We start from the raw sequence: 27,276 nt of genomic DNA on the forward strand, positions 1-27,276 counted from the left end.
CACACAGGATGATCTTACATACTAGATAACTACTAGTGAACACTCAATTCAGATTCGGATTCAGATTCAGCAAAGAGAACAGGTAAATAATAGTTAATGCTCACTTCCTGCTGTTTGAACCTCAAAATAAGAGTATAAGAAGAACAAGCGACCAAAATCAAACATCTCTTGTGGCGTTACACTGTCGTCTGCTGCAGACTGAGGGCAAACATGTCTTTGTACTTTATCTATCCGTCTGCTACAGACGTTGGAAGTGTGTTATTCTTTGATTATCTACACCCGTTAGATTTGATCGATCGCTCAGGGACAGTTTTGAAATCTGAAACACTTCAGTTACGCAACGTCCCCGCAGATTTCGACTTCAAAAAGAGCTTGAGATGTTTATATCGTCGTGTGAGAGTAACGAGGTTCAAGGCTCGACTCCACCTCTACACTCTGTACACTGTGTAGGTCTGTGTGTGGAATAAATGATAATGTTTTCTTACCTGAGTGGATCGGACAGCAGCGGATCAGACATGGAAGAGAGGGGAGAAAAGAAGAATAAGTTAGTCTCATTAATGTAACACAGGATTTCACAGAAGAAACAGACTCTTTGTTGAAACTCAGGATCGATCGATACAGCAGCATCGTCATTAAAGAAGAGGCTGCTCCTCTTCGGCGTCTTTTACCGAACGTCAGCAGCTTTTCAAAACTCTAATGAATTAATTCAGAGCCCGGAGGCTGCAGGGAAGAAACAGCTTCATCAGGCTGAATGAGAAACACTGGATCATTTATATCGTCAATAAACTCCAAAAAAGTCCTGTTTGTTTCTACATTAAAACCTACATGGATTAATTGTGTCTGTCAGACCTGATTTTACCGCAATTACTCATCAACTTTCAATCAATTAACAGGATAAAACACAAAAACAGCTTCACTATTGGGGTGTAGGGTAAGGTTTGATTCCCAAAGGTCTGGCCCTACAGTGGCTCTGAGGGTTTTAACGCACTGCAACTTAAAAAGAAGATGCACAAGAAATTCAGAAAACACTCAACAACAGAAATGTTTCTGGGGACACAAAAACAGCACAACAGACCTAACTGGGAGGCTTTTGTTCAACGCCTAAAGACTTAATAAGATCTAAGGACGGCTATCTCTCCTTAGTGGTGTTTAAAAATGAGATTTACTATAAAATATATTCAAATATGTAGAGTTATCCTAGCACACCAGTCTGTAGCCTGGTTAGTCACATGTATTGTTTTCTGAATTTGTTGCTCGTTGTGTCTTTGCATGTTTCTTTTTAGTTGCAGTGAATTCACCTCTTGGGGCCACTGTACTGTGCCTTGGGAAAATTGCAACTGGTAATTTGGACAGTAGTGTTTCTGTATTTAGCAAGTTTCACACATTGAGCGGACAGAGACAGGAAGAAAGAGTCAGGAGGAGACAAAAATGTAGAAATGAAGAAGAAAACGAGGTGGTGGGGTGGCTGAGAAGAACACAGTCATCAGAGACGCTCTTGATTTCATTCTGACTTTCCTTTGTCGAGCAGCCAAGCAGCTTTTATTATTGTGCACTTCAGAAATGAAGCAGCAGCAGCAGCAGCGTCGGCTCACTGCTCAAGCAGATCTGGAAATAAGCCGTGCACCGACCGAGCGCCCGAGTATAAATGTGGGTGGATGGTTGAGCTCGAGAGCGGCCCTGCTGAGTGGGAGGAACCACTCAAAGATTACAGTATCTGTCTTAAATCAGCTTTTGTTCTGCTTATTCATCCACAATAAAAGACTTAGCGGGAGCCTGTATTAACCTGTTTCATCTCCAAAATATTAACTCTGTGCTCTGACTGTGCACACTGGAGAGTCTGAGCCGGGTAGTGTCACATCTTTCACATCATGGACTGAACTCAAACCAGAGGAATGAGTCATGAGTGAAGCTTCAAGACTTTCTCTGTGTGTCTCTGCACAAGAACTAAATGATCACAGTCTTATTTGGCTAATTAGCACCAGCATACAACACCTACAGCTAATTCATACTGGGAAGGAGGCATCAGTGTTGACTGGCATTGAACAGAAAAGATAGCAGCATGTTAGCATTTGTAATTTCTGCTGTTGGACTTTGCTGCTGGACCAGAAACTGAATCAGTATGTTACTGTAGCATCTCTCCTCTGACCATGTTAGCATTTTGCTAGTTGGGCTTTAGACTTTTGGTTTAGATGAGTTAAGTCCCCCACATAATTGGGCGTACTGTAGCGCATGTGGAGCAATTGGCCGAGCTTCATAGATAAAACGTTTGCCATAGCCGGTCGGCAAACAAGCCAGAACGTCATTCTTGGACAGCAAATGGCGTAAACTTACAACATTTGAATATCTTTACAGTCATATAGAAATATCCGTGGTTCCTGTTGATGTTTCCTTTCTCCGAGGGGACGGTGAGAACTGCAACAGGAAGACGGGACTTTGGCGGGTGGCTCGTCCCGGCCAATGAGAGGCCGATCTTCCTTCAGCTCTTGATAATGTTCAACTGCTAATTGGAATAACAGCAAAGCTAGCAGCATGTCAGCATTGTCGTTTTTCCGGTTTTCCTTGCCTTTTCTGATTGAATAAGCTACAATGAGCTTTACTGTGTATTTCTACATTACTCAGGCTGTGAAGTCTAAGCAGCTGTGTGTATAAACATTACTCCTACATGTATGAACACGCTGGACGTGAAACCTCCAGCTGTAATCCGTAAGCTTCGCTCCAACCAGACTGTGTTTTGTTACGGTATTTTTTTTTTTCAGGAGGATCAACAAGCTCCATTTCATCAACACTTCATGTTCCACGTTCACAGTCATATCCATTCACACCTCGGAGCTGCCATATGAAAACCGAATGTGCCAATATGAACGGACATGGGGCCCAGCTGCCTCCTCGTAACCTGTCAGATCATTGTTCCCTAGACATCACGCTGCATCATAAGAAGTCACCCGTAGTGAGGAAGGAGAACCAGAACCAAACAAGCCAAGCAGCATCGTTTACAAAGGAAACTCTCTGTGTGCTGAAGAAATAATTCATCTGTGCCACGGGAAGGAAAGCCCCAGTTATTCCCCCGGCAGGGCAGATTAGAGCAGAGAGAGTCGGTGACCAGACGAGGAGAAAAGTGTGTCGAGGTGTTTTCAGCACAAAGAATGAGTCAGACAAAGCTCGGCCTGCTGGGATATCACGTCTGCAGACACAGATACGAGGATGGAGGAGGAGGGGAGGTTTAATCTTCGAGTGGGTAAGAGATGAGAGCGAGCACCTGCAGCTCCGGCGAGTGTTTCCCTCCACTGTCAACCTCAGTTACACTCTTTCATTCCCGTCCCACAGCTTCACCGTCTAATGGAAAAATAAGTATTTCTGTCTCATCGTAGATTAGAGGCTGTCATCAGACGGCGTGGCAGCGCTCCAGGACGCCACATGAGGTCTCAACATGCTGTTTTCTCTGCAGACAGATGGCCACTCTCGGGCCGTAGCCTGTTTGTTTTCTGTCTTTATGTCCGTAATGGCCGACAGTGCAGAGGGGGACGGGCAGCTGCTGGACACCGGCCAACATGACTCCATGTTTCACCACACGGCGAAGATCAGGACCTCAACACTCTTCTATCTGTGTCCCTGTTATCAGTTAACAGTCGAGCTAACTAAGGTTATGTTTATATGACGATATCGGACTATAGAAGAACTTCTTGCCTTGATTTGAATCTGCCGTTTTTAGTTAGTTTGTTGGTTTAGTAACTCCTGAGTTGAGTCTCAAGTGCAGCTACTTGTCGTTCTTGTTGTAGTTGTCATTGTCATTATTAGAAAGTAACAAAGCGCAACTTCTCTAGAAAGTCAAATTACAACGACATTTCATATTTGTACAAAATAAAACCTGGTATTGAGAAAAAGCAATATCGGCCTCAAATAATCAGCAGCATGTTTGTACAGTATCGGCCATCAGCTAAGGCCGATGTCAAAAGAACTGGTATCGACATTGACCATAAAGAATCCATATCGGCCGACCTCTATATCACAATATTGGACTATAGAAGAATTTCTTATCTTGATGTTCACTGACTTTTGTAACTAGTAACTACTTGCCCTTGTTGTTTTTGTCTTCATTAGTATAGTAGTTTTACCGTTGTTGTTTCCATCCATCCATATATGTATCATTCATCAATCCATCCATCCACCTACCTACCCATAAATCCATCCATCTATATACCTATCTACTATCTACCTACCTATCCTTAAATCTATCCATCCATCCATCCATCCATCCATCAATTAGTCCATCCATCCATCTACTTATCTATCCATCCATCTACTTATCTACCCACCCATCCATCCATCCACCCACCTACACATCCATCTATGTAAATGTACTCTGTGTAGAAGTAGAAGTGTTAAAGAAGTGATAGAAGCTGCAGCGTTCGTGGTTGTTTTACAGAACCATGAGGTGATAAATGACTCGACCTTCTGGGATGTGACTGATCACTTTCTGTAATGGCTACATAGTCTCTAAGAGAAACTTTCATCAACTTTAATATGACTTTAAAGTGACAGAGTTTGTCTCAGAGCACACAAACGAACAAAAGAAAAAGCAGTTTAATTGAGTCACAGCTACATCACATTAAAGAGTCTCATCATAAGATAAAGTGCTGCAGTGTTTAAAAGTATTATGCTGAGGTCACTCAGTGTGAGGCGCATTTAAAACAACGTCTAGGCTTAAGTGAACAAGTGATTACATTACTCGCTGAGATTCACAACATTAGAGCCGTTAAAGTGAACGGGTCTGTGATGTCCTGCAACAACATGACAATAAAACAAGTTCCTGAAGCTGCAGTATTTCAAGAATAAAAGTGAAGTTATATAAAAGATCCCGTTTCCTCCGGAGGGGATGAACCAACCTTTCCAACCACATTACACCAACATCTGTTTCCCATTAGTTTCCTCAGAGTATCTGATGTAACTCCGCAGAAACCGGGACACGACAGTCAGGTGGGTGTAGGTGGGTTTATCAAACAGTAAAATGTACACTCTCAAGTTTAACAGATGAGGAGGGCCGATGAATTTGGACGCTCAATTAATCATTTTGTTCAGATTTGTCAGAGGGGGGAAGAAAGAAAAAAAGAACGAAAGAGTGAAATCACAAACAGATGGTTCAGTGTGCAGAGTCTCATGTCATGTTCCCTGCAGCTGATACATAACTTACAAACAAATGAAACACAGTCATCTCATATTTCCAAACATCTGGACTGCATCGAGTGTCCGTCATGTCCCAATGACAAACAGCAGGAGTTTACGCAGAACAGTGTGTAACTGCACAGTTAGCTGCAGCACTGAAGGGACATCACCCATTCATAATTAGATTTCAAATTTACAGTGGATTTTAACATACCACATATCACTTTTGGCGCTTACGCCTATACTATCTATATGTTACAGAAAAACAGACACAGAAAAATATTTTATCAAATTGTGTACAGGCATTGTTTAGCATTTAATGTGTACAGTTTATATTGAACTTTTTGTGTGATTTGTGTGTGTTTTTAATTTAATATCTACTTTGTATGGCCTTTAAATTGAAATTTAAAGTTGTATTTTAATGCTAAACTCTTTGCACATTGGTTGAGGCAATGTAGGACTTTTATCTGTTAAATGCATGTTATGGTATCAATACATTCTTCTTAATAAAGAAAGAGGAACATTAAAGGTCTGTGATCTGTTCTGTTTCAATATGAAACAAGTCACAACTCATTTAAGAAAAACAGGTCTGAGTTTCATTGTTTAGCTGTAGAACTGATTCTAAATTACAAGATGGTAAAAAAGTTAATTTGGATAAAAACAATATACTTTTGGTATCTTTGATATGATCCCTGTGGGATGACTTCAGCATCTTAACCAAGCTTTCTCCAGTGAAAGAGGAAATGTGCGATTTTTCAGAGGCAAAGTGCCTCTCAGTCTCAGTGTTGTAGAAGTGCAGTCTGTCTTTTTCAGTTTAACTTTAAATGAATGAAGACTGACACACAGAAGAACAGCCCGGTTTGTTGTAAAGGCAGCAACGTACACACATCTGTATCGTCTGCATAGAAACTGACATGGAAATTAATGCTGATACTGACCATCTGAAAAAAAGGAGTGGAAATACAAAGATCAAAGCAGCACAAACATCTTTTTCATTTCAACATGGCCAAACGTATTTTGATTTCAGTGGTTTTGAAATGTGCCATTACCTATCAACTTCTCCAACACAACATCATTGTCCACAATCACTTCATCACAGCTGGATGGATTTTTCCTTTGATAAATAAGACTCCCTCAGTGCTATTCATAGCTGTCTGTGAACATAGCTGGGTTTTTAGCTCAGCAGAAACATGAGTAATTTTTTAATAAGCTACATATTTCTTGTGTTTGTGGTTCAGTCTGGAGGCTGGAAATAGTTCCTCTAGTTCCTGTCTCACACAGTCTTCTTCTGCTGCTGCTGCTGCTGCTCCAGCTGTATACAGATGTGATGTTACATAACTGACTCATAAAGAGTGCATTTACTGTATCTTGATGATATTTACTGGACAGAATCAGAAACCTTACTGGAAACAGTTTTGGAAATGTTCTCATGTCACTTTCTTGTTATTTGTTCAAACATACATTATTATTTATTTTCTGATATTGTCATTATGAATTCTGTTCTGTCATTATTTTATCTCATTGCCAGCTTGAGGATGGAGTTGTGAGGGTCTTGATATATTACATAGTGGTTACTTCCTTTTTATGCAATAAATAGGAAAGTTCCTTGTTTTTGTTCAGTAGTTTGGCAGCAATAATGTTCAAAAAAATGATAAAACCCACATAGATGGTGACTTTTAAGAGGTTCAAACAGCTTAAACCAAGAAAAATTAGCAGTAAAAACATTTAACCTGATGAATCGGATAAAACACCAACACTAAATACGAGACAGAGGCGATTCACCATCGTCACAGATTCTGTGAGCATGACGCTTTGTGAGCAGATGAGGACTGCAGCTTCCAGACAATCCATTTAATGCCTTATAATTGATTCATTGAATTTCTGAAGTATATTCTGGCAGCGATGGGAAGTGAATGAAAGGAAGCTCTAAAACTGGGCTAATGTGCTCTCCTCTCCTTTGGTTCCATCTGAAAAGCCTCAAAGCTGCATTTTGGACCAACTGAAGATGATTTAGTGATTTCACAGATTTAACTCCTCGAGCCTGATCCTCAAAGTCCAGAACATTTAAACATCTTTTTTTTTTTTTTTTAAACATCAGTGCCAATAAAAGAAATGTGTGAAATACGATTGGTTCAGAGCTGCTGGGCATTTGTGTGTCATACTTTTCCAGTCACGGTGACATATTGATGAATAAAAAGCCATAAAAATGTAAAAGTAGTAGGAGGACGTGCTACAGTCCATACAGTTTGACCTCTAACGCTCTGCAGCCACGTTTTACATAGAAAAACAACACTGGGTATCTTGTGACTGTTAGTCCACTCATGCAGGAACAAAACAGCTCAAACAAAGTGTGTGACGGCAGTGAGGCGTGATGACAACACCACTGCCGCCGCCGCCTTATCACTTTGCTCCAGACCTCCAAGATCCTACAGATCTAAAAAACGTCTTTGAACCACAAACTCCAGCAACATGTGCAGTTCATCATTATCATAATTGTCGTTGTGTTTCACTGTGGAGTGCAGCGGGAGTCAGATCGCAGAGATCTAGGTCAGATCAGTTTCTGAATGACGGTCAGAATAATCCAGCACAGCGCCAAACAACCACGGTGACACATCGCTGCTGCTTCAAACTGTTAAACACACATCTCCATGAACACACAGACACACACACTGTACTGTAGTTTATTTAGAGTACACACACACAAAAACGACCACTAGAGAGTTTGCTGTGGATTAATCCGCCGCTGAAAATAGTCCCCTATCTCCTGCTGCTTATTTGATAAAAAGGACAGCGACCAGCTAAGCCCCACAGTCAGCCATTTTAATCAAATTCTCCCTCCCCCCCTCGACTACAACAGCGCCCTACCTCACCGTTCCTATGATTACCATGAGTCTAACATTTCGGATCGATCAGGAAGACATCTATCCAATCGGATTTCACCGTGACCTCAACCAGCCAATCACAAGCTGATGACTCTTCTGCATCGTCAAAGCTTCAATGTCTTTGCCAATATCGAACTAAACCAGATTTAAGCCAAATACACAAACCTGTCAGACTAATGACACACACTCTACCTACATATGATCATATCTCGTGATGTATTTTGATTGAAACTGTCCAGTTAAAAAAGAAAATGCACAGCGGCTTGTTTTGACCTGTAGTTACGTTTCGTATTAAGGCGACACCTAGTGGACGTTGTCATTATTACAGCAGTAAAAGGAAAGTGCAGCGACATCGCGTTAATATGAAATATGAAACTAAACCAGAACTAAAAACTTTAAATATCTGAAGTTTTGTGCTAAACAAACAAAAAAAAATCACATTTCTCTGTAAAACTTCATTTGATTAAAGCAGAATTCATCAAGTTCCCTGATAAAAAAACAAACAACAACACAAATTTAAAATCATCAGAAATCAATACAATCAAACCTCTTGGTTGTTGTTGTTTTTTTTCATTGAGACTGTCCAGTAAAAACAAGAAAAGAAAAAATTACGCAGCGGCTTGTTTTGACCTGTAGCTAGTTACGTTTCGTAGAAGGCGACACCTGGTGGTCGTTGTCATTATTACAGCGGTAAAGGGACATTGCGTTAAATACGATAAATAATATTAAGGAGGAGGAGGTTGTGAAGGAAGGATGCGCCAACTAAAAACACAACCATTACTTCACCGTGTTGTTATGTGCAGGCTAATTCATCACATCTTTTCCTTGAAGCTAAAACAAGCCATGGCTGTTATCACCGTAACCATGGTGGCGAAGGTTTTTTGATATGGACGGACTGACACACGAGGTTTGTTTCCTCCTGTTTGTGTTACATCACCAGAGCACTTAACCTCCCTCCCTCCCTCTCTCTCTCGCTCTCTCTCTCTCTCCTGTCTCCGTCTACCTCTCTCGCCCTCAGTCCTCTCAGATCCGATCGATAACGTTCACTGAGCAGATTGTTATTAATCCCTGAGGGGAAAACTGAGCCGTTACACAACCAAATAAAAGGAAGGAGCTAGATAAAACTACATCTAAAGGGGGGTGGGGGTGCTCGCTGCTTGTCCTTCAACAGGGTTCAGCTGACCTTTGACCCTTGAGTAAAATAAGGCAGCGGCTCCTCCAATGCGCCGCCGCCGCTGGTCGATCTGAAACACGGAGGATTAATTTTTACCGAGTGGAAGCAAAACGTCAAGTTCTTCTAAAAGTAACGAGCCGCCAGACGAGAGATTAACAGACATCTTCTTCAGATCAGAGCTGCTGTCGCTTAATCCTGCAGTCTGTGATCCAGCATCGTCTGTAATTAGATTAATGAAGCCGCAGGACCAGGGAGGACAGGAGGGGACAGGGGGACAGGACAAGATGACAGGGGGACAGGAAGGGAGGAGGACAGGAGGGGAGGAGGACAGGAGGACAGGAAGACAGGAGGACAGGAAGGGAGGAGGAGAGGAGGACAGGAGGGGACAGGGGGACAGGAAGGGAGGAGAGAAAGACAGGAGGACAGGAAGACAGGAAGGAAGGACAAGAGGAGAGAAAGACAGGAGGACAGGAGGGGACAGGGGGACAAGAGGACAGGGGGAGAGAAAGACAGGAGGAGAGGAGGACAGGAGGGGACAGGGGGACAGGAGGACAGGAGGACAGGAAGGGAGGAGAGAAAGACAGGAGGAGAGGAGGACAGGAGGACAGGAAGGGAGGAAAGAAAGACAGGAGGACAGGAGGACAGGAGGGGACAGGGGGACAGGAGGGGAGGAAAGAAAGACAGGAGGAGAGGAGGACAGGAAGGGAGGAAAGAAAGACAGGAGGACAGGAGGGGACAGGAGGGGAGGAAAGAAAGACAGGAGGAGAGGAGGACAGGAGGGGACAGGGGGACAGGAAGGGAGGAGAGAAAGACAGGAGGAGAGGGGGACAGGAGGATAGGAAGGGAGGAAAGAAAGACAGGAGGACAGGAGGGGAGGGAAGAAAGACAGGAGGACAGGAAGGGGGGAAAGAAAGACAGGAGGGGACAGGGGGACAGGAAGGGAGGAAAGAAAGACAGGAGGAGAGGAGGACAGGAGGATAGGAAGGGAGGAAAGAAAGACAGGAGGACAGGAAGGGAGGAAAGAAAGACAGGAGGAGAGGAGGACAGGAGGGGACAGGGGGACAGGAGGACAGGAAGGGGGGAAAGGAGGAGAGAAAGACAGGAGGACAGGATGATAGGAGGACAGGATGACAGGAGGACAGGAAGGAAGGACAGGAGGAGAGGACAGAACAGGATGAGGCAGGACGAGGGAGGACGGGACAGCAAGACATGAGGACAAGAGGACAGGAAGACTGGAAGACATAGGAAAGGGCAGGAAGGAAGGACAGGAGGAGAGAAAGACAGGATGACAAGATGTGAAGAAAAGAAAGGAAGACTGAGACAGGAGGGTAGGAAAGGAGGACAGGAAGAAGGACAGGAGGAGAGAAAGACAGGGTGACAGGACAAGAGGACGAGGCAGGAGGAGAGGAAGACAGGAAGAAAGGATGACAGGACAAGAGGACAGGACAGGAAGACAAGATGTGAAGAAAAGAAAGGAAGACTGAGCCAGGAAGATGGGGGAGAGAAAGACAGGAAGACAGGACAAGAGGACAGGACGAGGCAGGAGGAGAGGAAGACAGGATGAAAAGATGATAGGACAAGAGGACAGGACAGGAAGACAAGATGTGAAGAAAAGACACTGGAGGGCAGGGCAGCAGGAAGACAGGATGACAGGATATGAAGAAAAGACAGGACGAGAGGAGGACAGGTAAGAAGAAGACAGGATGAAAGGGACAGGAGGACGGGACGAGGGGAAGACAGGACAGGAAAACTATAGACAGAAAAAAAACAAGACTGGTGATGATCCTTGTGGAGTTGTAGTAAAAAGCAACTGGACTTCTTTTCTTGCTTGAAGACGTTTCACCTCTCATCCAAGAGGCTTCTTCAGTTCTGAGACTAATGCCAGAAGTCCAGTTAGAAGTCCAGTTGCTTTTTACTAAAACTCCACAAGAATAAGATGACCTGGATGACTGAGAACCTTCACGGTTTTTTATTTTTTACTTTACATCTGTAGAATATAATCCGTAACCACGGCAACCACGACATGAACATAAGCAGACATTAACTCATTTTGATCCTAAAAAACAGCAGCTCCTCTGATTCTCTGATTGTTGCACTTATTGTGATTTATACGTAAATATAGGATATAAATACAGTATTCAGATGTGTCCAACAACTTGTATCTCTTCTGACTCTGAGGAGAAGGTGAATTTTAGAAAATAAATAAAAAACAGAATAAAAGAGAGACAGAACACCTTCCTCTCCTCCTCCACATCAGTTTTCTATTACTCCCCCTACCCCCGTCCTGCAGGTTATTTTTAGAGCCTGGTGGATATCTATAGCCTGGGCTCTGCAGCATCTGTCGCAGCTGCTGTTCCTTCACCTTTTCTATTATTTACATCCACATTTACATTTCACATTCGTTTTTTTTTTTTTTTTTGTTCCTACTGTCGGCCTGAGTAGAGCTGCAGTAGAGCCGGCTCTACTCTCCTACTCCCCTGATGTGTGAGTGGTTGTGTGGGAGTGAAGATGTGTAGGTAGCTGCAGGAGGACGAGGAGCCAAAGAAGAGATGAAAATATTCATCTGTTCCTGGAAAACCATAATTCTCATGTTTGTTTGTTTGTTTGTTTTTCACACTAAAACTAGAACAAACCATAGGAAACAAGGTCTCTGCTTTCTGTCACGACATCACCTTTTATCCTTATAATATATAGTTATATATACAGCTCTGGAACAAATAATCAGTATCTCTTTGTGTATGGTAGTCGTCCATTCCAGTGTCTATTGACTTCCAACACAGACACACCTCACCTGACCCAGATCTTATTTTATTAGTATAAAAGTATAAAAACCACTGCTGTGGTGGTCGTCACTATCCTTTTGCAACAAAAACTGTGTTAGTATGCCAGTAGTACCTTAAAAATAATGGGAATTTTAAAAAAAAAATTAACGATTGCTGAAGCCGTGCAAAGCTAGAAAAAGGCTCTTTATCAATGAGAAACAAAAAAGAGTCAGGCTGAGGTTTGCAAACCATAGTGTTGTAGGACTCAAGACTGATTCTTGACCACACTTTCAAGACCAAGACCAATCGACTTCATTTTTACTCGGTCCAAACTAACCCTAACCCCCTTGGTCTTGGTCTTGACTCGGTCTTGAACCCTCAAAGTCTTGGTCTTGTCTTGGTATTGGTCTGCTTTAGTCTTGGGTTAGGTGGTCTTGACAAAAGACAATGAGGATTGGACTCAGGATTGGTGTTGATCTAGGGGTCAAGTTATCCTGGTAGAAAAACTGTCTTCCTTCTGCTCCGATTATTGTTCTGCAACTCCAGCAGGACACTGCTCCATGTCCACACAGCCCGGGTCAATCAAGGTGTGGATGAAGGACCGACCACCAGATCAACAGGACCCTGTCATGATGACCAACCCAATCTCCAGACCTGAACCCCATTGAAAACATCTGGAATGTGATCAAGAGGAAGTTGGATGGTCACAAGTCATCAAAACAAAAGCTGAGCTGCTTGAATCTTTGCACCAGGAGTAGGATGTGAAAGACAAGTGGAGAGCACGCCAAGATACATGAGAGCTGTGATTGAAAATTGGGGTTATTCCACCAAATACTGATTTTTGTGTGATTTTTGTGTGTGTGATTTATGTATATGTATACATGTTTCAACTTGTGACTTATAGACTTTTAAAATGATCTACACTGAGCCTCTTGTGTCTTAAAAAGCTGGAGGCCTGTTTCATGTTGGCATCAGCTTGAGAAGTCAATACTTTGTGGCTATTTTCATCACTAATCTGCCTGAAATCCAACACCAGCACAAACTCCAACCGTTCCCTCCTCGACAGAACTACAGAAATAAAAATAAAGAAAAGTTACCGACAACAAAGTCAAACCTGATTGGACAGTTTTCTTTTCTGCTCGTTTCGCCTCGTCTCGGTTGTGAGAGGTGCCGAAGGTCGAGACGAGGTGACGAGTCTCAGATATCAACTTCACCCTGAAGCTGATGTGGAAAATACTTGGAACAACCTTTAAAACTGCTGCAGATATTCGTGTGTGTGTGTGTGTGTGTGTGTGTGTGTGCATTGCTGAAAATCAGGCACAAACTGTCCCAGAGTGCAGAGTAAGCCTCATATTTTACATAATAGCATTTTGCTGTTACGCTGCAGCACCGTGCTGCCAAAGGAAAGAAATAAACAAATAAATAAAATGAAATGAAATAAATAATTAAACAAATAAAAGCCTAATCCGTCTGGGTGCAGTGGGACTTTGAGAGTTTGGGAGTTGATCTGCCAACGAGCCCAGAAGATGAGACCTTACTTAAAGTGACAGAGAGCGAGAGGCCGGGTGAAGTTTAAACAGGATTTCGAGGGGGGATGCAGCAGGAGATGAGGGGAGGGGGGCTGCAACACTCATGTCCTCATTTTACACTTGAAATATTCACTCTATATAATTTGTGATTAATTATGAAAGAAGCTTATAATTGTACTATTTTAATCTATATTTACTCCTCAATGTTCTTTCTTTGCTATATTAGGTTTATATTACACTGTGACTATGTGTAAAATTTGCATTTGTTAAATTAGCTGTAGAGACCAAAGCTGTTTCTGCACCAGGCTGTAAAGTGAAATGACATTTTAGTATGTTCAGTCTATGGGGACTGACTTCCTGTTGGAGACTCACTCTAGTGGTCAGGAGAGGAACTACAGCTTACTTTTTTTTAACAGACAAAGGGACAAAAGGACATTTCTGACATTACCTTGACATGTTTTGAGTCGAAACATGTCAAGGTAATGTCAAAAATGTCCTTACATCTGTTAGAAAGAAGAACAAACCTCTACTAAACTAAAAAAAGAAGACACAATGCTCCATGATGCAAGAAAACGTTCCACCTTTAGTGAAGAACTGAGTCCCCTCTGTCGACAGTAATCCCAGTTCCCACAGGAGGATAATGACAGTGACAGTGAAAGGTCACGGTTATTGATTCAGCTCGTCCACATCATTAAAGGAGACTTGGTGGACCGACTCAGAGCTTCATGTTACTGTCCTGTAAACCTTTTACTGTAAATCACGTACTTACCGTTCATATTTATCCATTCTTTTCTTCTTTTTTTTCCAAAATGATAAATATATAAAAAGGCTGAACTGAGTCATTTAAGTCTCAGATGTTTTTTTAATTCAGTTTCAGGTCTATTTAAGTCAGTGGTTGTGAAATAAAGGGTTGTTTTCACATTGTTTCATTTTTTTTAGCTCCAACTTGTGGCATACTCCAGACAGTTGGTAGAGACATTCACATAACTAACGGACCGCATGAGAGTTCAACTGTCATGTTCACACTGACCCGACCTGAACAACCAATGGCGTGCCGTTGTGGAGCCAACTTCGGCGATGGGTTAGAATAATAGTAGAAATAATAATAATAATAATAATAATAATAATAATAATAATAATAATAATAATAATAATAATAATAATAGAGAAAATAAAGAATAGGCAACAGCGCACTATCCAGAATTAACAGTAAATCCAATGAACTTAATTTTCCACATTGTAACGAAAAATTACATAATTTAAAAAAAAAGTATTTTAAAGCTGGCTAGTGTGCTGCATAAGTTAATATTTACTTTATCCAGATGTAAACTCCTTCAACACATACACAATGATTTCTTACATTGGTTCAAGTCTTTAATTGGTCAAATAGCCCCTTTTTTGGGCGCTACCCACACGTTTAGCTGTGTTGCTCATTCCATGAATGCACAATCCTTACCAGTTGTACCTCATTGTAAAGGTGACCAATCAGGCTTTCCAACGATATCAAATACAACACCAATTGGTATTATTAAAGGGGAGAAATTATTGACTGAAAAAACGTTTCCGAACATAACAGTACAACTGTACGGCTGTTTTGTGCCGACAGAGATCCACGGATCCACTGACTCATTAATGCTAATTCATGCTAACAGAGTGGATTGAACAGGCAGGGTGTGTGTGTGCAGAGCTGTAGATCATTGGACGAGGCCTCTGTTACAAAGCTGTGTGCACTGGGCCACTGTCATGTTCAAATAGCTGCGAGGCATCGAGCATCCACGGCTGATTTATTGGACGCCGACTGCGAAGGGCTGCAGGCGGAAAAGCGTGTTTTTTTTTCCTCATAAGCAGCTGTTTCCTCGCTGCACATGAACTGAGCCGCTGCAATATTTTCACGCTCATTTGGAGACAAAAGTGTGTTTTGTTTTGTTTTTTTCTCACATAAATCACAACGAGTGCAGCTGTAAGTGATGTCTCCATTGGTAACCGTGGGGCTGCATCTCTAAATGTAAAATCAATCAGTGCACAATTAGCTATCGGTCTAAACTGATGTTGGTGTCAGTGTTGCTGTTGTCGTTATCTGGATTGAACAGAACCAAACAATATTTGTCCAACCGAGCGGAGAGGGCGTCAGAAAATAGATTAGTGATGGGAATTCAGAGCCGGTCGGAGGTGAGAGGCGAAAATACTTTGGATTCTTCGACGAGAACGTGAAACCATTGCTTTGTCATCATTGCAAATTAGAAGATATCGATAATTTTTCAGCAAATAGACAAATGATGTCGATGGATTGATGGAGATGGAACTGGTTCTCAACTGGGACCAGCTCTAAATTCCCATCACTAACCTTAAACTTTAATTTGTCTTATCTACAGTTCCCCCTTGCCATTTTTAAAAATTATTATTATTTTATTTATCTTCATGTGTCTGGGCCACGTAGGTGTTGGGTATGTCTAATGTCTGGTATTAGTATGATCTGTTTTGTTACCGTTACTGTAGTTTCGACTTGTATATATGATGTATTTTTTGAGACTTACTGTCTTCTTCTGAATGGGATGTTTGTTGTGTTGTGTAAATATGAAAAATAACTAAAACCACTTTGATTATTATTATTATCTTATCTACAGTCGTCAGAAGGTAAATGCAAGAAAGACACTGGAGACACGTTGGACGACTGAAGAGCTTCAACATCGTGATTATTACTCTGCTTCGTTTTGCACTTTTCAAATGTGGATGGAAATAAATAGAGAGAGGCGGAAGAGATGGAAAGGAAAGTGCTGCACTGCTTGTATCCAGGCAGAGGGAACTTACCCACAATGCCCCTGTGTACTCACATAATCTGCCACCCTCCCTCCTCTAAAACACACACATAAACACACTCTACTAAGGCAGAGTGCTTAACTCAGCAAACTGCAGGCCAAAGCTGCTATCGCTCATTTGTCCCTTTTGTTTCCCGCTGTTGTTTACTGCGTTGGATCAAAACCACCGTGGAGATCATGAGTATTTCATTTTAAAGGTTTTGTTTTGCCAATATCAAAGCATGCCATCTGATGACATGTGTTAGCTGCACATTACAGACAGACAAACTCAATAAACTGGAACAAATTTATAGTTTCTACGCTTATGGATGGCAACAATTCACCAGTTGTAGCTGTAAACATTGTTGTGTCTGTGAGGGGCCTGAAAGAGAGGTCTTTACAATAAGTCTGAGATATAAAAAGACAGAGTTCATATGACTTATAAAATCAGACTGACAACTGTGACTTAAATGCTCAGAACTGCAAATTGAGCTCAGACGTGACTGACATCTCGATATTTGGTGACGCACAAGAAGAGAACGCTTTGGTGATTATACTCCGACACAAGCTTGGTCATGACCGTCTCAACTTTACACAACTTCTGCAACTTTTTCGTGACTTCTGGAACTTGTACAACTTTAGGAAATCATACATTATTTACGAGACTTGCTCATGACTTTGAAAACTCATACTTCTCTTTGGGAATTCATCCATCCCTTTGGGAACTTATTCATGGTTTGGGAAACTCAAACGTGGCTTAAAGAGCTTCTACGAGCGGTCCCACAAGGCCAGGAAGCTGATAGGTCTGAAGGCCAAACTCTACCACAAACAGAGACACGCAGAGAAGATCCAGATGAAGAAGACCATCAAAATGCACGAACAGAGGAGGACGAAACAGAAGAACGACGACAAGACGCCGGAGGGAGCAGTGCCAGCTTATCTCCTGGACAGAGAGGGACAGTCCAGAGCTAAAGTCCTCTCCAACATGATCAAACAGAAGAGGAAAGAGAAGGCTGGTAAATGGGAGGTGCCGCTGCCGAAGGTGCGCGCCCAAGGAGAGACAGAAGTGCTGAAGGTCATCAAGACTGGAAAGAGACAGAAGAAAGCCTGGAAGAGGATGGTGACTAAAGTTTGCTTCGTCGGTGACGGCTTCACCCGTAAACCTCCAAAGTATGAGCGTTTCATCAGACCCATGGGTTTGCGTTTCAAGAAGGCTCACGTCACACATCCAGAGCTGAAGGCCACGTTCTGCCTCCCCATCCTCGGCGTGAAGAAGAACCCCTCCTCGCCGCTCTACACCTCCCTGGGCGTCATCACTAAGGGAACGGTCGTAGAGGTCAACGTCAGCGAGCTGGGTCTGGTCACACAAGGAGGAAAGGTCGTCTGGGGTAAATACGCCCAAGTGACAAACAACCCAGAAAATGACGGCTGCATTAACGCCGTCCTGCTGGTCTAAGACTCTGAACCTTCATACAGACTGTAGCTACCTGGTGACTCTCTGTTTACACGAGGAGTCACCGTTTTCCACAAAGATCACGAAGATGTAAACACGTCAAGGCCTTCAACTCACGGGACTTTAAAGGAGGAACGCGGACGCAACACAACCGTTTTTTTTTGTTTTGTTCAATGTTTGAAGAAAATGAATGAGGTGATAAACTTGATATAAATAAACTTGATATGACAACAAAAAAAAAAAAAAAAAAAGAAGATCCAAATACTTCACTTTCGGGAATTGGTACGTCACTTTTGGGAACTAGTTCGTGGTTTGCGAGCTCATACATGACTTTGGGAACTTGTTTGTAGCTTTGGGAGCTAACGAGTTGACTTCGAAAACTTTCAGGAACTTGTACTTGGCTTTAGCAACTCGTACTTATCACTTCAAGAACTCATACATGAGTCTACAATCCTCATACTTCACTTGGGAACTCATGTCTTTGGAAATCTGTGAATCACTTTTGGGAACTCGTTCATGGTTTTGGGAACTCATACACAACTTTGGGAACTTGTCTGTAGCTTTGGGAGCTAATGCATTGACTTTGAAAACTCACATATGAGTTAATGAATCACTTTGGAAACTTTCAGATGATTTAAGGAACTCATACTTGGCTTTAGCAACTCATACATCACTTAAGAACTCATACATGACTCTACGATCCTCATACTACTTCAGGAATTGGTGAATCACTTTTGGGAACTTGTTTATGGTTTTGGGAACCTGTGAATGACTTCAGAAACTCATACGTGTCCTTAAAAACTTGTACATGACTTTGGGAACTCGTCTGTAGCTTTGGGAGCTAATGCTTTGACTTTGAAAACTCATATGAGTTAAGGAACTTGGAAATGAATTTGGGAACTCATACTTGCTTTAGCAACTCGTACATTGCTTAAAGAACTTGTACATCACTTTAGAGACATTAGATTAGTCATTTGAGCATGACTTTTGGGTTTTAGTGACTTTTGTTTGAGCACAACTTTGAGGACTGGAGCATAAGTTTGGTGACTTGGCCCGAAGCTTAGAAATTGGTTTGGTAACTTATTTGGTTAAAAGGCAAGTTGGGTTTTTGAATGCTCTGAGACTCTTAAGACTTGACTCAGACTCAACCACAAAACCAACATGCTGTTTATTTACATCATCTACACGTACGACCAACGCAGCGCATCAGACCCTCAAAGTGACAGCTAATGCCTAACACCTGTTGTGGTTTTGTTGTTTTCCTGGCAGGAGTTTTTTTTTCCGCCGTTTCTTTCACAACCATCCATCAGTCGGATCCCTGCGGTATTGGTGTTGGTGTTGCCTGGTATTGGCTCTGAAATCAAAGTTTCGGTCTGGCAGCAGCGTCACCACCAGGAGCAGCACAGGAATGCAGCAGATTTGTCCCAGCCATCAGATTAGACAAACTACTCTGTGCTCCGCTCGACTGAAAACCACACGAAAAACAAAACCAGGTCTCTGGGAGCAAAGCACGCTGAAGGGAACAAAGAGCCGTGTGGGTGGGAAGCTTGAAAATTGAGGGTTTTTTTTCTACCGAACGCGGTTCAAACTGTGACGGTGACGTCTGAGAGGTCGACACCATGACAGCAGGCGGTGGTTAGGTGAGATATCATGTCCAGGCTGAAGGACCAGGAAGTTGCCAAGTGAATGTCAAACAAATGATATGATAAATATGCAGCTGTCGATGTGAAACCGCAGCAGGCGTCAGCTCCAAGTCTGACTGTTACGAAAAACACACAGTTTCTGCACAGAAGCTGGATTCAATGCATTTTCTGCTGCCACTCAACAAAAGTAAACGATTCTGTCAAAATAATAATCACTTGATCAGAAAATGTTTGACAACCACCGCTGAAAAACACCGCTGATGTTTCATAACAAAGCTTCGCAGCATCTGTCAAGTACGTGCGCCGATTGTTGAACATGAGAAGTAAAAAGTCCTGAATTTTACAACGATCCACTTTTCGTTGGCCGACTGAACTCTGAGCGAAGGTCTCTGTTAAACTTAACGTCTGCCCCGTTTTCTTGCACTATCACTCACCGTAGTGACACAAACCTGCAGGGGAACTGTTTGCCAAGTTTCTGGCCTTTTCAATAATATATCACTGTACTCTATGTATGTATTATTCATCTGAAAAAGAAACTAACACAACACTTGGCCTAGATATAATAACTTCAATTTGCTTTGGTATATTAGAAGGTACATGTGGTCACGTCCCAAAACCCTGTATCGAGTCCAAATCCTGTTGTGTTTCTAATTTTTAACTTAATTTATTTAATTCAATTCATATCAGTTTTATTTGTATCATGCCAAATCATAATTCACATTATCTCAAAGCTCTTTACAAGGGGAAGTCCAGACCTTTAACCATTATTGACCAACAGTTCACCAACCAACAGTTCCCACAGAAAGCTGCAAAGGGAGTCAATGAACAGCAATAATGTTAATTGTTAATTAACAGTAAAAATACAGTTTTAGGCAATGGTGAAGTAGTTCCCCTCAGATCTGTGAAGTGTCGTAGCCTCTTCCAGCTCTTTTCAAATTGTACTTTTCATGTATAAATATATGAAAAAAGTCCAATATAGTATGTTGCTTTTCAAGCTAAAATTAACAGTGTATACTGGACCTATATTCATTATATGAGGAGTTAATTTGCAAAAGCAGGTAAACCCCATTTTGGGGGGAAAAAAGAGCTGAGGCTTGTACTTTATTCTTTGCATATGTTTTCAATAAAGCTTTATTTTCTGAGAAACCTCTATTTTGTTATGTCATCTCCTCGGTCAAAGTCACATAACTTATATTACTTGGTGTAAATAATATAATAAATATTTATTTGAAGAGGTATAAAAACAGAGTTAAATACTTTGGAAAATGAACTCTTATAGAACTCATATAGAATCAAGTAGATGCTAATGTTTTGTGTTCATTGTTACTGTGTTCAGATGCAGTTCCTCCTAAAGCCACTAGGTGAAATTCCTGGTTGTCATTGTTACAATAATTAATAAACACGCAACATTAGACAAACTCTCTTGTTTTGGTAACGACATAAACACCATGTATCCATCCATCACGTCATATTTACTTCAACCACTAGATGTCGCCTGGCAACAAAACCTAACAACAGCTCTAGAAAGAAAGGCTAACGCAGTCTCTGCCGGTAGAGAGAAGACGTTTTTGCATGTCTGAGTGTTTTTTTTTAATGAGTGGATGTGATCAGGAAGGACGACGGCGGCCGGTGCTGTGCAGAGTAAAGCTGCTCTCAGCCTCCCGTCCCGTCCCGTCCCGTCCGTCCCCTCTCGCCCCCGCTGGGACCGGACATGTTCAGCCAAATCCTGCGCCGCAGACACACCCCTGCCATCCAAATCCCCATTTAATACCAGGACATGACAGACAGACTAATGGAGAGGTGGGAGAGAGAGAGAGAGGAGGAGGAGGGAGGAGAACAGACTCCCCACCACTCCAATGCTCCTCCTCCTCCTCCTCCTCCTCCTCCTCCCATCCAGTTCACTCCTAAACACACTGAGCCGCTGGCAGGACACCACCTGAACATCAGACAAAGACAAAAGACAAAGCTGCTACGATCACGTGACCTCAGGATGACGCCTCCTCCTCCTCCTCCTCCTCTTCATCATCATCATCATGTGACAAAAGCTGCTCTCAGATTATTTTAATACACTTTTATCACATTTTATCAGGCTGTGTGTGTGTGGCAGGTGGATTACCGTCAACGTAGAAGATCAAGACGTTTAACAACATTTAATCTGACGCGCAACGACAGAAAAGCCTATTTTGGGTAATTTTCACTATCTTGTGCCGTTTTATAATAGTATTCAAAATATCATTTTAATTTTGAATGACTGAATGATTGAAGCTGTGGATTCTACTTGTATTCAGATTTCATGTTGTTGCCTCATTCAGACTCACCTCGTCTCACCTCACCGATGCTGCTGCCTTTCTTTAATCCCATTCTTTATATTTTTTATATATTTCTGTTTGAGTGAAGCAAACATCTGTTAATATAAAGTGTAGAAATCATCGTCCAGTCTGTGTTTCAGGTCAAACAGAAAGAAATGCGGCTGAATCCACTGAGAGGAACTGAAGCCTTCAAAAAGGATCCAAACAATAGAAACAACCATCACACACACACACACACACACACACAGCTGCACATGCAAGCCAGCATCCATCCAGGTGTATTTGAGCTTGAGTACAGTCACACACAAACACACAGCTACGGTGTGTGTTTGTTTCGTCCACCTGAGGCCTGAGGAGTGAATCTGCGTTTCTGAGCTCAGTTGGTCCACAGGGAGAGAAGATCATCACCCTGCAGCCACGAAACAACAAACCCAGGCTTTGTTTCTCCATCTGTCTCGAAGAGAGAAACATTTAAAGAGGAACTCTGCAGGATTTTTACCGACATTTTAATGAAGCAGCTCCAGAGTCCTAGTGCTGGTTAAATAGCTGACTTGTACCTTGTTCCAGGGAGAATGGAGGCTCTCTGCCTTCCACCTAGCGTCTCTTGGCTGAAAACCAACCTTGTAAGATCAGAGCCTCCGACCCGGTGTGGCACCACCACAACGCGCCCCGTAACCCGTAATCTCTTGTTTATGACAGATAAGACTACACAAATATACACATGGTAGATGATAAATAACGTAGACTATAATCTCGGTATGTTGTGGCGTGTGGATGATCTGTATGTGGAAGACTTGCCGGTGGTGTTTTGTTTCGTGTCAGTCAGATTTCAGAGTCTGATCTGCAGTGACTGGGGGGGGATCAGCTGTTCTGGATGCACAAATAAATCAGGGCCAAGAGACGGCATCAAGCTAAGTCATGCAGAGTCGGGTCGGCCTCGTCAACAAACTGAACGGGCTCTGATGTGGCCCACATAACTGAACAACGACTGATCTGAGCTCGTCTGGAGGAAACATCACTGCTGCTGCTTTCATACAGATCTGTATTTATTCAGGCAACAAACACTCTGTTGGTGCAGGTTGGAGTCGACGATTCAATTTACCAATGTTCCCCAAACGCCTCACGTGCAGGCTACTGGTTGATAATACTGTATCAGGTGTACAGAACCTTAAAGGAGACATATTCTGCCCCTTTTCCACAAATTAAAATAGTTCCCATGTGACTTAAATGTGACATGCTACAGTCAAAATCCCCCAAGGATCAAACATCACAGCTCTTTCTGTTCAAAACAGCTAGTTTCAGTGCCTGTCCCTTTAAATGCAAATGAGCCACTGCTCACCAGGCCCCGCCCCCTCTACAGGTACTAAGAAAACTAATGACATCATTGGATGACAACTGAGGGAACGAACCACATGGATTTCAACCTCAGGAACCTGAAAATTACAGATTTTTTTTGTCAATTCTCACATTTTAAGCCAAAAGATCCTTCAAAAAGTGATATTTCCATCATATGTCCCCTTTAAGTTAGCCTTAGAAGCTATGCTAACAATGGTATGTATTCTCGCTAAAGTTACCAAACAAGTTTGTGTCAGTTCGACACAGGCCCCTCCCCATTTTGACCACTTCATGGCAGAGTCAGTCTTCAGACATATCATGTATGACGTATCAGAGGCTACATCCATGTTTATATACAGTTTCTACATAAGAGTATGAAGCATTTGAGGAGTAAAAACAGATTAAGGCATTTAATATATTTCAGTTCTTTTTCAAAACTCTCCAAATAAAACAACCTGAGACAGAAAAAAATCTCACTTTGGCTCCAGATAACTCATCTCATGACTCGGTTTTAAGACGACGCCATGATTCTGTGTTATGTTATGTGATGTTTTTTGGCTGAAGACACCGACAGGTTTTCACTGACCAGCTGCAAATCTCCTTAAACACACACACACACACACACACACACACACACACACACACACACACACACACACACACACACACACACACACACACACACACACACACACACACACACACACACACACACACACACACACACACACACACACACACAGTATTCAGTCTTATACACAGTTCTCCTTTAAATTTCCTGAACTGAAACACGACTGGATGACTCTCTGTCTCTCTCTCTCTCTCTTTCTCTCTTTGTCGTCGTGATCCAGGCTGAAGGAATTTATCATCCACAGACATTTTAATAGTATTACCACATGTGGAGAGAGGAACAGGGGGGTAGAAGGAGGGGGGATGAATATGTATGAGTCAAACCAAAGAGTGAACCACAGCAGCAGAACTGAAAGACTGAATACTCTTCTCTTGAATCACTGCCTCCGTCTTTCTTACTGTAACCCACGTAACTCACACACACACACCAACCAAACAGCAGCAATAAGACAAATGGCAGTGTGTAGGTAAAGGGACGGGACGTGTCTATTTTCAGTGCAGGAGAAATTCATGATTGCAGGTTTGTGATTGGTCCATCAGGTGAATGCCACATTTTTCCACTTTGTTATTAATGTTCCTGTAGGAAGCGACTGGAGGGTCGACAGCAAACCAGCGGCTCTGCAGGCGTCAAGTCCTGTCTCTCATTTTTCATGACGTACAAATAAAAAACGAGCTGCACGGAGAGAAAAAAATAATAATACCATACATGTTTATTTGGCCTCGCTGATTGTTTATTTGATTACACACTAGTGCTGTGGTACTTGAGACCAGTCTTGGACATCTTGTTTTTTTAAACCACAAATGTCTCTGTGTCTCTGTCTCACTTTGGTTTCTGTGATGTAACTCAATAAGCTCCAGATAATTCAAATAGTTGTACTGAAGTATCTGCTTGTGTTAAACCATCTGAACAACTTGGTGTCACCAGTGTCGACAGTGGGAGGAGACTTCAGCAGGTTCTGCGTTCTTCTGTTCAATACAAACTTTGTTTATATTAAATATGGTTTAGATTTTAGATCAAATCATCTTTTCTTTTCAGCTGAGGAGGAATAATGTAAATATCAAGACACGTGGTTATTATGAGGACTGGGACTGAATACAGTGATGGTCTTGGAAATGGTCTCACATTGGTTTGGTCTCGGTCTTGACTACAACACTTTGCTTTTTTTCATACTTTTCACACCCTAGAGTTTAAAAGTCAGTGCATTGGACAAAGACATGTGTTTCTAATTGATCATTCATTTATTTCCAATGTGATCTTGTGTTACTTTTACTTTTCTTTAATACTGTAAAACTGATATATGTTGATTGCGTAGTATTCCTAATGTACTTATTGCTTTACCTCAATATATTTCTGCATCTAAATAAAAGGAGGTCTGGTTTCAGAAGGAGCAGGTTCAACATGACAAAGTCAGTTTGTCACATCAACCTTTCTGCTGCCTCTCCACTACGACTGACCTACATATACATCTAATGTTAATTATATACATATAAAATACTATTCCCCTTTAAACAGCGGCCCCCACGCCTCTGCCTGCCTCCAACATGAAACCAAGTCAACACATCCTGTCTTCTCCTTCCTTTCCCCTCCTAATCCAGACCCAATAATTGCCTGTTTAACTCATCAACTGGCTTTTTTTTCTCCTCTGCACCTCGGCGGAGCCCATAAGCTCCATAAATCACTGGATATCTCCGGTAAATCCCTGAGCCTCAAGTCACCATCCAGCCAAACATACGATATACGAGAGAGGGGAGGGAACATCTCAGCAGTGGCGGCAGATAGAGGGGGAGGGGAGCATGGATGGAGGGATGGAGGGATGGAGGGATGGAGGGATGGATGAAGGGATGGAGGCTTATTTCAGTGGATTATAGCACATTTTTCTACCTGGAGTTCATTTATAGACACGTCGAGTGGAGGGAGGATTCCTCTGCTACAATCATGATAAACTGGGACGGAGGTGGAGACGACTGACTGGAATTACAGTGGAAATAAAATCAGGTGAGAGGAAGGTGATGAGGAGGAGGAAACAGACAGAAAGAGAAAGAGAAAGAGAAAGAAATAGAAAGAGAAAGAGAAAAAGAGGAAGCTGTGATTACTAGAGGTCGGTACCTTTCACATTTAAACCGGTACGGTACCTCAGGGATTCCCAAACGGTGGTGTACAAGCTGCTGCTCGGGGGTGCGTGACATGAGAAGGGAAATGGCAACACTATGGTGTTGTACTTCACTAATAAATAAGTCATACATTATTTCAAATGGGGTTTTCACAGTGTAAATCAGTTGTAAACCTGAATTAAAAACATTTATATATACATAAAAAAGAAGAAATAAATAAAAATTTACCCCAAATTCTGCCTTTTTTTTAATGTGTCGTGCAGTGGGGGTGAGCCAGCTATAGGTCGGAAAGTAAAAGGGGAGGCATGGACTAAAAAGTTTGGGAACCGATGCGGTACCGGTTCATGCAACGGTTCCTGTTTTCAGTACTTTTTTGTGTGTATGTGTAGCAAATAAAGTTATTTTATTTATAAAAAAATTAGTCAAAACTTTTGAATTTTGAATAATTACTGATATGGCTCACTGTAGTGTTGTCCTGAGAACTGGTACTTCGGTACCAAGTCAATGCCAACGTGCAAAAAATACGTCGGTACCTGCTTTTTTTTTGGTAGGCTACAGTAATGACCGGATATACAGTACATCTTTGGCTTCGTCGGGTGGTGTCAGTTCCTGTCTGACCTGACGGGGGCAGTAAACACTGTGTGCAGCTACAGTTGAGTGTGAACGCGGCTGGACCTCGATCCGCTCCACCTGGTACGGTACCAATTAAAGTACTGAATTTGGTACTCATCCTCTCTAGACTTTACATTAAAAAAATTTAAATAAAACAAAGTTTGAGGAGAAAATGACTAAATTCCAGTGCAATAATAATAATAACAGGATAATAAGTTATATAATAAAATTAGATAAGATAATAAACGTGTTATTTTCAGCTTTGAGATGTTACAGGATCATTTGCAGAGAGTGAGGTCGACGCCGGTGTCAGAGGAGGTGAGGACGACAACAGTTCAACCATCACAGTCTGCTTCTGAAATAAAAACCCAGCACCAGCTTTGTTTTTCATTATCACCTGCTGCAGGTGTCAGGCTCACACTCACAGCCTCAGACGACTCATGTGAGCGGCATCGACGTCGAGGTGGAGGGCTGAGTCATCACCGCCTGACAGGACGCCACTTTAGAAAAAGCTTCTGCAAAGAGGAGCTGCACCAACGTGCATCTCTCCTGGAGCAACCATCAGTTGAATAAATTCTTTTTTATTTGAATTTAATTTTAAAAGAAAAAGAAAAAGAAACATCTTACATCATGAGGACATTAACTACGATTCCCAGGATGCATTTCAGCAGGAAATCTCCATCACTTTGCTCAAAACTGTCGTTTTCATCATGATGTTGCAGAGTTCACCAACAACAGATGCAGAAATAAAGTGTTTGGTTTTGCTTCTTCTCCTTCTCCATGGCAACAGCTGCCTGAGGCTCATGGGTATTCCAGTTTTTATGGCCGACCAGGAAACCAACTACAACTACAAGAGCTTTTCTCAGAAACAGAGCGGGGG

At 42.2% G+C, this 27,276-nt stretch overlaps 2 protein-coding genes across 3 annotated transcripts in view; one reads left to right on the forward strand and one right to left on the reverse strand.

Moving 5' to 3' along the window:
• dbn1 (drebrin 1) overlaps positions 1-27,276 on the reverse strand; it is a 105,158-nt gene that overhangs the window by 52,392 nt on the left and 25,490 nt on the right. The gene's annotated exons all lie outside the window — the stretch shown is intronic.
• Positions 3,500-18,009, forward strand: LOC310997222 (ribosome biogenesis protein NSA2 homolog; the record flags this gene model as incomplete). Its single annotated transcript, XM_083986899.1, has 2 exons — positions 3,500-3,640; positions 17,066-18,009. 2 exons carry the CDS (start codon positions 3,500-3,502, stop codon positions 17,756-17,758), a joined length of 834 nt encoding a protein of 277 aa, XP_083843025.1. The 3' UTR covers positions 17,759-18,009.

Source organism: Trachurus trachurus (genome assembly GCF_905171665.1).
Source record: "Trachurus trachurus genome assembly, chromosome: 14".
Classification (NCBI taxonomy): domain Eukaryota; kingdom Metazoa; phylum Chordata; class Actinopteri; order Carangiformes; family Carangidae; genus Trachurus; species Trachurus trachurus.